The 13,134-nt window shown below is 43.4% G+C and overlaps 1 protein-coding gene across 1 annotated transcript in view; it reads left to right on the top strand.

The window, feature by feature from the left end:
- skic3 (SKI3 subunit of superkiller complex) overlaps positions 1-13,134 on the top strand; it is a 39,339-nt gene that overhangs the window by 4,777 nt on the left and 21,428 nt on the right. Inside the window, exons 14-16 of the mRNA XM_081366765.1 lie at positions 21-147; positions 255-434; positions 583-707. Of these exons, the coding sequence (XP_081222891.1) occupies positions 21-147; positions 255-434; positions 583-707 (432 nt within the window). The remainder of the gene's footprint in view (positions 1-20; positions 148-254; positions 435-582; positions 708-13,134) is intronic.

The following is a 13,134-nucleotide window of genomic DNA, read 5'->3' as shown; positions in this document are numbered from 1 at the left end:
CTTCTTTCTCTGTCTCACAGCTTTCTGGAGGCTTTATCCAGAAGCCCAGATAATGGGGAGTTATACTTCTTGCTGGGACGCCTGTACTGGAACATGGGAGAGGAAATACAAAGGGACCGTAGCAAAGCCCATACACATTTGCTCAAGGTGAGGCCACCAACATCAGAACTTACACTCTATATCTTTTTATGTAGATACCAGGCTTTTGTCTTTGGATAAAAATAAAATAATGATTCGTTTTCTGTTGTTTTAAGGCTGCTAAACTGGACCCGTATCTTGGTTCAGTGTTTCGTTTCCTGGGTCATTACTACAGAGATGTGGCAAAGGATCAGGGCAGAGCCAGAGGCTGCTATAAGAGAGCATTTGAGCTGGATTCCTCTGATGCTGAGGCTGGAGCGGCTACTGTAGATCTCAGCATGGAGCAGGGAGACATGGTGAGTGCAGATAAGTCTAGTTAATTCATTGAGGGTATCCTCTATTTAGTTTTTCTTGCCAAAATCTAATCTCAAAAAGTTGCAAGGAACTTTTCTCATGCTGAGGAAGACTGGGGTTTATTAACTTTGATGTGTTCTATCTGTTTAGGACTTAGCTCTGACTGTTCTGCAGTCTGTGACAGAGAGAGCCACTCCTGGCTCTGCTAAATGGGCCTGGATGAGGAGAGGTCTCTACCACCTCAAGATTGGCCAGCACCAACAGGCCATTGCAGAGTAAGTGAATCATTTTCAGCTATAAGGCACAAGTGGTAATAAGAGTTGTTTAACTGGCCCTGGATGGTGTGATTAGCAGATATTTTAAAGATCTTATTTCATTTATCAACATTAAAGTTGGCAGTTATAATGATGCAAGACATTAACAGGGCTTTTTCCAAAATTGTTATTAATAGTAGGCCTATATTACAGAATTTTTGTGCCATTTAGAATTTAAATGAGAATGGCTTTTTATTTCCGATTCAATTCTGGAATTTGAAATGGGAAGCGAACAGGATTCAAAAGTGTAATTCGAATTTCAGGAAGTAGAAATGGAACTCATATTTGCAGTACATATTATTTATTGTTTTCAGTTATAATTAAAGGTATAGCGGAGGATCTTTCCGAATTTTAGATAAGACCCGCCCTCTCCACTTTTTGAAAAGTTTGATTGATTCACCAGAATGATTGACAATTAGGAGGACCAATAGTATAGGTCAGCGATTCCCAAACTGTGGTCCGCGGACCACTAGTGGTCCGTGAGGGTACTGCAGGTGGTCCGTGGAAAGGCAAAATGAAATATAAAATAATATTTTTTTTACCTTCATTTTACCAGGAAATTCACATACAAAAAAGTAAAAAGAATATGTAGGCCTATATTGATGTAACATTTTAATTAAATTGTCAAGTTATTGTGTGATTACTAAAAAAGCCTAGTGGTGTTCGGCCGTGACATTCAAGTTTGTGCCGTTAGAACCACAACATTGGTTCGGTGGATAGCAACAGGTTCTCTGAAGAGAAAAGGGCAGTGTTGCCAGATTGGGCGGGTTCCCGCCCAATTGGGCGGTTTTGAATTTGATTGTGCGGATAAAAAAGGGTTTGGGCGGGTGGACAAAATTTGGGCTGGTTTGGGATCAGTTCGGCGGTTTTCAAACATCTACATTTTAAAGTCTAATTGGTTAAAAAACTAAAATAAAGTGTGCATGTAGTCCATAAAATCAGTCATCACGACATTACTGTACACACACGCCCATGCAGAGTCAGCTGGCATAGAGCTCGGGATCGTTGCGTCACGCCGCAATGCATTGTGGGAATCACGGTACGGAAGTAGATGTACTGTATAGTAGCGTATATTAGGCAGTAGGTAACGTTGATCATTTGGTCATTAATTTAGGTTATTTTTTGGCAAATGGTTCAGTATTGCTGTATTGTGAACTGCTGTATTCGGTCTCATGATCGACAGGGGAAACGCCTCATAAATCATAATAGTTTTCCCTATTTTCGTTGAATGGCTTGGGTCGCCGCTGGTCGTCAACCGGACGAAAACAGTGGATTATTGCACGTATGATATATTACTCCTGAAGTGTAACAAACCCGCATAGACAAGCTTCATAGCTCACAGAATCTGACAAGTGTGTGTGTGTGTGTGTGTGTGTGTGTGTGTGTGTGTGTGTCACCACTGATGCTTGGTTCACGGTGCGAACGATTGTTTTCTCCGCGTTTACCTTGTAGATATGCAGATCTTGCACTCATCCATTTGTGAACTGCAAGTGAGCCTCCAGTGACAAGTTTCTACTTTTCTAAAAGTGTCTACTTTTAAACAAACAATTCAAAACGAAAGAAAACAGACAGCTCTCTGTTTATGTAAGTTAATCAGTATGCAATTTGCATTTCTCTCTGGCGCGCACAGCGAAGATCGCCAATCAGCATCGTCAACCTCATCTTTGCAGCCAAATGTGACAAAATAAAAACCATTTGTTTATTAAACAATTAAAATGTGTGTGTGAATGTTGTTGCCGAGGGCACAGGAAATTGTAAATCCGGCTCTGGATCGGAGGTGTAAGCGCTCACTCCACAGACCAGGTAGGAAAATATCAGGGAAACTGAGGCTTGGTATTAGCCTACTCCAGACTTTATTCATAGGGATCGATTCGCCTATAATCTAATTTTTTTTTTAAGTAGCGTTGTTTGGCTTCATTATTAAGTTTGTCAGTATACAGTATAGCCAACTTTTTTTGTCACGGCCCATAACTTTTTCTCTTTCTTTCTCGGTGCCGGTGGAGACCGGTCGGCTACGCTATTACTTTATTCCAAACGCTTCTGCGTTGCTTCTAAAATGGCCGCCGTTACCCACAATGCATCATTCCATAACGTCTACGCCCGAGCTCTATTGGTGTTGACATCACCGACGAGCACGCACTTTTAGCCAATCAGCGATCAGCAGGCAGATGCGATTGAGCGCGATAAGTTGTAGCTGTATATTCAAGTGATGGCTAATGCCTCTACTAAGTTGTATGTACACAGTAAAGAGTGAGATAGTGAGCAACTCTAAAAATGTACACGTGGTGGGAGATATCGATGGTGACTACTCTGAGAGGAGAGCACAGTTATGTCCATGGTCATGTGCACACTAGCCTAACTGTACCAGACATCGTCAACTTTACACCGTCCAGACTGCACTATACTCGCCCCTGACACCTGCTGAAAAAGGTTTGAATCAACGATGAATCAGTTTTGACTGCTAAATTCTGCGTTATGTTCTGCATTGTGTACTTTCCTAGGGTTAAAGTCATCGGTTCATTTCTTGATTGCCGTTTTGACAGTGTCCATCTGGACATTTTAGTCATATTGGTTAATTCTCCTTAATTATTGCCGTTTTGATCTGTTTTCCTGGATTTTTTTTTTTTTTTTGATTTTTTTTTATCATTGTTATTTGTTTTAAGGAGATACAAATTGTGCTTATCAACCTTGAATGACATGGTAATGAAATTATATCATATTATTTTGGCAGTAAAATTTTGGGCGGTTTTTTCTTGTAGTGGGCGGGTTTTGGTGAGCTTTTGGGCTGGAAATCACCGTTCCAATCTGGCAACACTGGAAAAGGGCAGAGGCAAATATTATCTCATTATCACATCACACGCATATCCTTTAATGGTGCGTTCACACCGGACGAAATTTCGCTTCAAACTTTTGTTTTGACGCGGGAATTGATACAAAGTGGTCAAGCGTATCACTAGACGCGGCAGGCGCGATTTTGACATATGATCCCTTTTTGAATTTGACGCGCTCGCGTCCGGTGTGAACGCACAGTTAGGCATAGGCAGTTTATATGAAACGAAATGTTTATAAATGGAATGAATAAGGCCTGTTATTATTTTAATTTCCAGTTAGTTTCTTGATCTCGCGTTTCTGAAATGTTTTGCGGATGTGCTGTTTAGTGCAGGGGTTCTCAAACTATCTGGAGATAGGGACCCCTCAAAGGGCAGAAAAAATTCCAAGGACCCCCTCATAACCGCGACACAAATGTAATAGCTAAATGTAATAGCTAAATAGCTAAAGAGAAAGATGGGATAGGGGCAGGGGCGTTTCTAGGTTTTAAAAACATCAGGGGCTGACCCTGAAACATCAGGGGCTGGGGGTGGGTTACAAAATAAGATGATTCGATACAGATAATGTATATTGTAGGTCTATATACAGGGGACAGCCACACCAGCCCACATTAGCCCACAGACACGCGCATTGAAATGTGAGGTAGTTAGGGGGGTTCGGGGGCATGCTCCCCCGAGAAAATTTGGATTTCTCGGAGCTACATATGTGCATTTTAAGGTGTTTGAAGGCCCCCAAAAACTGGATAACAATAGCTTTAAAAGCATGTCAGTGGGCAGTAGCATAAATTATCAAGCAGATAACAGATTCTTAAACATGAGAATGAGGATAAATGTTGAAATGAATGATCCACACTGCAAAATGGAAATTGAGAATGTTTCTTCTTATTGTTGACAATACACAATCACATATTCCAAACAGGAATGGCCTTAAATGAGAAATCTTTTAAGGATTATTTTGCATATAGATGTTAAATTTCAATCAAACACCAGTGCAATCTTTTGTTTGTTTATTTTATAAATATATATCTATACTTATATTTTGCTTATAGTTTCTGTAATTAGCAAAGAACATCTGTGTTAAATAGGAATACATTGTAATAATGTTAATCAAGCTGACTAAATCACGACTGTGCAGCAGTTCACACTCACAATAAAAATACAATATAATTGAAAACAAAGACAAGCTCATTATACAAAGGAAATAATATTACAGATCTAGACAAATTGGGTTGCTTATAGTTAAAAGAATGTCAAGAACGATCATTTAGGCTAGATGTATTTTTCACATTTTTGGTCACAAAATAATTTTTTTATGACACGAGTCAGTTTTGATGACTTTGCAATATTGATAAAATGTTAGAATATTAATAATGAAAAAGTACGCAGTTTTAATCTCCCTTTTGGTTATTTCAATACTTAATTGACGACAGAACACGACGTACATGCTCGTAGTTTCTTTTGCGTGATACAGGGCGCGCTGCATTTGCGCTTGATATTGAAGAGTGCGCGCTGCGAGCACACGGCTGATACGACAGGAAAGTTTGACTGACATATAGCAGCAAAGCAGCAGCAAAGCCAAAGCACAATGAAATAAGGCGACTTATGATTTCGGGGGTTTACATAGGCTATTGTCCAGTTTCATTTTTGTCAGTCAACTTTTCAAAAAACATTCAGGGCTACACTCAAAACATTCGGGGCTGAAGCCCCGGCAAAATCGTTAACGCATGTGCTGAGGGGGTGCTAGATCATTGACAGGGGTGCTGCACAATTATATATATAATAAATGAGCTAAACTTGGCCACTAAATATTTAACATTCAATTATTTTAATGATCACAATTAAAGTTTTAATTTTATTAAATTGAACAATTAAGCGCAACATTCAGCATTCGATCAAATATTCTAAAAGATGTATTAATTAATAATAATGTTATAATATGTGTGCGTACAACAAGCAAGATGTGCGTTTGTAAATCCGGTGGCGCGTGCATTGATTTTTATTACAGTGTCGGCTGCAAAGATGAAGTTGACGATCGCCATATTCGTAGTGAACGCGCCTTTAGAGAGAAATGCACATCATGGATTACATAATCAGAGAGTAGCCTTTTTATTTTCGTTTTGAATTATTTCGTTTAAAGACATTTCAAGCTTTGTGTATTTGATGTATTTCTCATGTCTGTGTGAGGCATACACTGAGTTTCGTTAAGTTAGGATGAGATGCGCTCCAGTTCACGTGCAGTGCAAGTGACCGCACGGGCGCCTCCATGATTATTGTCTGTTATATTTGCATCTTATTCATTAAAAACAATCAATTGGTTGATGGAAAATGTATTAAAATTAAGATACAATTTATACAAAACGAAATTCACTTTAAAGAAAGGCTTTCTACAAAACAAAACTTAATGAAGTGGTCAAAATCATATCGTCTCTCGATATATTGCGCATTCTATCTTACTCGTGCTGTTGCACTTTTCATAAATCAACATAAACGAAACAAAATAACATCATAATATTTGAACAAATATGAAACTAAATGCGCTTATTTAATGGCTACAACAGTATAGTAGGCCTACAGAATCTCTGCAAATTGCTGCACATTCATTTAATTCTGAATTTTTCACAAACAAGTTGAAAGGCATTTGATCAAATCAAGTTCACGGATAATTGTGCGTGCATTATATTAATCCTTATGATACTAAAATCATAACAAAGTAGGCTATGTAAATCAGATGAGCCCAGAATATGAACGCAACGTTCAACGCAACAAATGCATACACGTTAAGCATTTTCCTCCCATAGAAAACCATTATAAGAACGCTTAATGTGGCTTAACGCAGTCACGCAGATAAGAATGTCCCCTTATTATGGCGAAATTACGAGATATTATGTCGAAATAACGACTTTGACAGATTGACGTAATACAACAGAGTTTCTATTGGCCCAAAGATAAAGCGAGGGGAGTGCTGATGAACACAATGCGCCTGTTTAATTGGCTTTTATTCATTCATTAGCTGTGAGACGTGAAGTTAAAACCTGAGGGAAATGTTTTGGTAGATTGACGTAATGTAAAAGCCGAATGTTCATTGGTCTAACGTTACACGCGCGGGAGTAATGAATGACAATGGGCCCTGCACTTTCTCCGGGTATGTTTATATTTTATAGCGAACTTTCCACGGACCCCCAGGCAGTGCGCCACGGACCCCTAGGGGTCCGCGGACCCCACTTTGAGAACCACTGGTTTAGTGGACAAACTCAAGCCTAGGTACTTTTTGAGGAGTTGTAAAATTCTGAAGATTAATAATCCCCTAAAATCACCAAAGGTTTTGAAATGTTGACTATATTCCAGTGTTCTTATTACTGTATAGATTTCATACTCCATTGCTATGGAAATAAGCCTGTTGTTCAAATGAACCTGATTATGCCCTCGGGCGCTTGAGTAAATAAATAAATTAAATATGTGGCAGCCGTTGTGTGCAGTAAACTTTCTTTTAACAAGTCTGTTGTACTGATGTGATGACCAATGATAGTTTTAGAGCTAGTAAGCCTATTTGCAGATTAATTCAGGTAGGACTCTGTGTAGACATATTTTATTATGTGTATTATGAGGTGGTCCGCGAAAATTCTTGATTACAAATAGTGGTCCACACACACAAAAAGTTTGAAAACCCCTGGTATAGGTGATCCACCCGGAAGTAAAAAATCCTCCGCTATACCTTTAATCAAATGCCACCAATGAAAATTTTATTTTACTTATATTAGTCTAATTATACAGAAAATTTGCCTTCTATTAGCCTTCATTTTATATACCATATCGGCAGAAGTGCTCATTTCCCAGAATCCCACAATTGACTTCCACTTTCCTGTCTCCAGAGATTACTTCATCAAATGTTAAATGTGGGAGATATATATAAAATATATTAGTTCTCACCAAAATCGAGCCATATGGCTCATCATCAGACAAAAATGTTAAGATAAATGGCTGCCCCATATGCAATTAGGGATGTCCCGATACCACTTTTTCACTTCCGATACCGATACCGATGCCGCAGCTTTGGCTATTTGCCGATACCGATACCAATCCGATATTTTTATTTTATGCTTGAACTAATACTAATAATAATAAAATATAATGGAAGCACTTTGCTCAATTAGCCACTTAAAAACATCTCACTCAAATGGAGAACAAATACTTCTCCAGTATATAGTCCACAACAACAGCTGATAATGAAAGACTGCCAGCCTTTATTCAAAAGACCTTGAGATATGTTTGGTAACCTGAATGAATTTAAAATTCCATCCATCCATCCATCTTCTACCGCTTATCCGGGGCCGGGTCGCGGGGGCAGCAGTCTAAGCAGGGATGCCCAGACTTCCCTCTCCCTAGACACTTCCTCCAGCTCTTCCGGGGGGACACCGAGGCGTTCCCAGGCCAGCCGGGAGACATAGTCTCTCCAGCGTGTCCTAGGTCTTCCCCGGGGTCTCCTCCCGGTGGGACATGCCCGGAACACCTTCCCGGGAAGGCGTCCAGGAGGCATCCGGAAAAGATGCCCGAGCCACCTCAACTGACCCCTCTCGATGTGGAGGAGCAGCGGCTCTACTCTGAGCTCCTCCCGAGTGACCGAGCTTCTCACCCTATCTCTAAGGGATCGCCCAGCCACCCTGCGGAGAAAGCTCATTTCGGCCGCTTGTATCCGGGATCTTGTCCTTTCGGTCATGACCCACAGCTCATGACCATAGGTGAGAGTAGGAACGTAGATTGACTGGTAAATCGAGAGCTTCGCCTTGCGGCTAAGCTCCTTCTTCACCACGACAGACCGGTACAGGGACCGCATTACTGCAGAAGCTGCACCGATCCGCCTGTCAATCTCCCGTTCCATCCTTCCCTCACTCGTGAACAAGACCCCAAGATACTTAAACTCCTCCACTTGAGGCAGGAGCTCTCCACCAACCTGAAGCGGGCAAACCACCCTTTTCCGACTGAGAACCATGGCCTCGGATTTGGAGGTGCTGATTTTCATCCCAGCCGCTTCACACTCGGCTGCAAACCGTCCCAGTGCATGCTGGAGGTCCTGGCTTGATGAGGCCAACACGACAACATCATCCGCAAAGAGCAGAGATGAAATCGTGTGGTCCCCAAACCTGACCCCCTCCGGCCCCTGGCTGCACCTAGAAATTCTGTCCATAAAAATTATGAACAGAACCGGCGACAAAGGGCAGCCCTGCCGGAGTCCAACACGCACCGGGAACAAGTCTGACTTACTGCTGGCAATACGAACCAAGCTCCTGCTCCGGTCGTTAGGGGTGTCAAAATTAATCGTTTCTACGGTGCATCGCGATGCAGACGAGGACGATTCGGTTTCGGTTCAGTAATAGCCCATAACCGGTTATAATGCACTGAGGCATTTCTGACGTCAGCACCGCGTGCTTCTTAGTCGCGGCATACAATGGCAGAGGGAGGCGAAACGCCAGAGCGTGCAATAAAAAATGCTCCAACCACTTTAAAAGCCGACATTTGGGCACATTTTGGCTTTTATCAACAACACGGTAAGCCCGACCTTGACAAGACACACGCTGTGTGCAAATCATGTCACGCAAAAATAAAATATGCAGGAGGTAATACCACCAACATGAGAAATCACGTCAGTCGTTTTCACCCCGAGCTGCAAACGCCTGTCAGTGCCATTGTGGATCCAGCTCAGCCAAAAATTGATCAACTTATATCAACATTGCCGCCAAACTCAGTGAGAGGGCAGAGAATTACCAGAGCAGTGGCATCTTTTATTGCAAAGGATATACGGCCCTTTTCTGTAGTGGAAAACCCCGGGTTTCGCCACCTGTTAACAACACTGGAGCCGCGATATAAGCTCCCCTCTCGCAGCCACTTTTCAGAAAAAGTTATCCCGGAACTCTACCTCGAAACCAAAGCCCAGGTAATGGCGTCAATGAGCCAAGCTCATCGAGTTGCAATAACGTGTGATTCCTGGACTTCGGTCGCGACAGAGTCATATGTGACAATAACGGCACATTACATTAGCGCTGACTGGAAGATTTTGTCTTATGTGCTGCAAACGAGAGCCGTTTATGAGTCTCACACGGGTGCTCATCTGGCAGAGCTACTGTCTCATGTCGTGGATGAATGGCAGTTATCACATAAGGATGTAGTGCTTGTAACAGATAATGCGTCGAACATGATCGCTGCAGCTCAACTCGGAACATTCCCTCACGTAACATGCTTCGCGCATACGCTGAATCTGGCATCCCAGCGCGCGCTTAAAGTGGGCGCGCTCTCCAGGCTTTTGGGCAGAACCCGACGAATTTCAACATTCTTTCATCGCAGCACCACAGCGAGCCACTGTCTAAAAGTGAAACAGCAATGTCTTGGCCTGAAAAATCATAAACTGATAACTGATGTTGCAACAAGGTGGAACAGTGCATACGACATGGTCGAGAGGTTCCTGGAACAACAACCTGCAATTTGTGCCACCTTGCTGTCACCAGAAGTCAGAAAAGGAGAGACAGATCTGTGCACTCTTACTGAAACAGATGTAACAAATGCAGAGGATGCTGTGAGGGCATTAAAGCCAATGAAGGATGCAACAACACTGATGTCAGAAGAGCGCAATCCGACAGTTTCCCTCGTTTCTCCTCTACATGCGCAACTCCTCCAGAATATGTCAGACACCAACGGAGACTCGCACATGATCCATGAGATCAAGAATGCAATCAGAACAGATCTCCTGAAGAGGTACAACAGTGAGTCACAGAAGAGGATCCTTCATACAGCCTCTGCCCTGGATCCCCGATTTAAGGGAATGCCTTTTCTCACAGAAGAGGAGAGATCGGAGGTATACAGAGCACAGACAGAGGAGGCTGCATCCTTGGAGGTAATTCTATCATGTTTCTTGTACAAAAGGCTATATAAAATTAAAAGCTCATAATATTAATAGTAGGTAAAATTTGTTCAAATGTTAAGTAATTTAAATTTATTTATTATTATTTTTATTTATTTTTATTAAAACGGAAAAAATTATAGTCCTCATATATTATGTGAGCTGTTGTATTGGCTGACTGCACTGCCACTGTCCTAGTTTAATTGTATTTTCAAATATGTTGTTCAAACACAGGGTACACCTAGAATGACAGAAGTGGATGAAGCACCCGAGGGAACAGGAGAAGAAACCTCCATGGAGGACAGGCCCTCTGCTGCTCCCAAACGAAAGGCCTCATCGCTGCTTGTGAGTTTGCTGGGACAGTCTTTCACTGACACTGAAGGTACAGTAGAACCCAAGACCCCCTATGTCCTTGCTAAGGAGGAAATGGAGGCATACTGTAAAGCTCCATCTCTGCCTCTCACTGAGGACCCTTTGAACTGGTGGTGTGTCCATGAGGTCATGTTTCCTCTCCTCTCTCGGCTGTCAAAGCGATACTTGTGTATCCCAGGCACAAGCGTGTCTGCAGAGCGAGTTTTCTCCACAGCAGGAGATGTGGTCACTGCTAAAAGAAGCACTCTTAAACCAGAGCATGTGGACCAGTTAGTGTTCTTAAAGAAAAACTTACAAATTCCTACATGCTGAGCAGTTTGTGATGTTTCAGGAAGTTCCAGTGCCCACTGCCCAGTGCTGTTATTTTGTTTTCTTTTATTTTGTGTATTAAAAAACACTGCTGAAGTGCAGATTTAGTTTTTTGTATATTGATTATATTCAAGTAGGTTTGGCCTCTTGTTTATTTTGGTTTGTAATTTAATTTCATGTATACATTTGTCAATATTTAAATGTTTTGCAAGAAAGTACACTGCACTATATAAGTATTTAAGTACACTCCCTGCATTATGCACTTTTAGTTTTTACATTTGTGTGTTCTAATCTAATGCTGCTGTTGTCTTCTGTGCGCAGACTTGAGTTTTATTTAATGTTTGATACATTCAAGAAGCGTGTTTCAGGTAAAATTAAAGGTTCAGTTCATATATCTGACTGCTTGTATTTATTGACAAAATTGTATACATGTGAAGCAAAATTGAAAAATAAGGATGCAGTGCATCATCAATGCATCGTGATGCATCGAGATAATCGAATCGAACTGAATCGATGACTTGATAATCGTAATCGAACCGAACCGTGAGACCAGTGTAGGTTCACACCTCTACCGGTCGTACAGGGACCGGATAGCCCTTAGCAAAGGGCCCCGGACCCCATACTCCCGGAGCACCCTCCAAAGGCCGCCGCGAGGGACACAGTCGAATGCCTTCTCCAAATCCACAAAGCACATGTGGATTGGTTGGGCAAACTCCCATGAGCCCTCCAGCACCCTGTAGAGGGTATAGAGCTGGTCCAGTGTTCCACGACCGGGACGAAAACCACACTGTTCCTCCTGAATCCGAGGTTCTACTATCGGCCGGATTCTCCTCTCCAGTACCCTGGCATAGACTTTCCCAGGGAGGCTGAGAAGTGTGATCCCCCTATAGTTGGAGCACACCCTCCGATCCCCTTTCTTGAAAAGAGGGACCACCACCTCGGTCTGCCAGTCCAAAGGTACTGTCCCCGACCGCCACGCGATGTTGCAGAGGTGTGTCAGCCAAGACAGCCCCACAACATCCAGAGACTTGAGGTACTCAGGGCGGATCTCATCCACCCCCGGTGCCTTGCCACCGAGGAGTTTCTTGACTACCTCGGTGACTTCAGCTTGAGTGATGGACGAGTCCGCCTCCGAGCCCTCAGCCTCTGCTTCCTCAATGGAAGACGTGACGGCGGGATTGAGGAGATCCTCGAAGTATTCCTTCCACCGTCCGGTGATATCCCCAGTCGAGGTCAACAGCTGCCCACTTCCACTGTAAACAGCGTTGGTAGGGCACTGCTTCCCCCTCCTGAGGCGCCGGACGGTTTGCCAGAATCTCTTCGAGGCCGACCGATAGTCCTTCTCCATGGCCTCACCGAACTCCTCCCAGGCCCGAGTTTTTGCCTCCACAACCACCCGGGCTGCAGTCCGCTTGGCCCGTCGGTACCCATCAGCTGCCTCAGGAGTCCCACAAGCCAGCCAGGCCCGATAAGACTCCTTCTTCAGCTTGACGGCATCCCTTACTTCCGGTGTCCACCACCGGGTTCGGGGATTGCCGCCTCGACAGGCACCGGAGACCTTACGGCCACAGCTCCGAGTGGCCGCGTTGACAATGGAGGTGGAGAACATGGTCCACTCGGACTCAATATCTCCAGACTCCCTCGGGATCTGGTCGAAGCTCTGCCGGAGGTGGGAGTTGAAGATCTCTCTGACAGGAGATTCGGCCAAACGTTCCCAACAGACCCTCACAGTACGTTTGGGTCTGCCGAGTCTGTCCAGCTTCCTCCCCCGCCATCGGATCCAACTCACCACCAGGTGGTGATCAGTTGACAGCTCCGCCCCTCTCTTCACCCGAGTGTCCAAGACATACGGCCGGAGGTCGGATGAAACGACCACAAAGTCGATCATCGACCTCCGGCCTAGGGTGTCCTGGTGCCATGTGCACTGATGGACACCCTTATGCTTGAACATGGTGTTCGTTATGGACAAGCTGTAACTAGCACAGAAGTC

The sequence above is a fragment of the Scardinius erythrophthalmus genome (genome assembly GCF_964197995.2).
Source record: "Scardinius erythrophthalmus genome assembly, chromosome: 5".
In the NCBI taxonomy this organism is placed as follows: domain Eukaryota; kingdom Metazoa; phylum Chordata; class Actinopteri; order Cypriniformes; family Leuciscidae; genus Scardinius; species Scardinius erythrophthalmus.
Note: the sequence above shows the minus strand (reverse complement) of the source record. Positions and strands in the feature narration are given on the sequence as shown.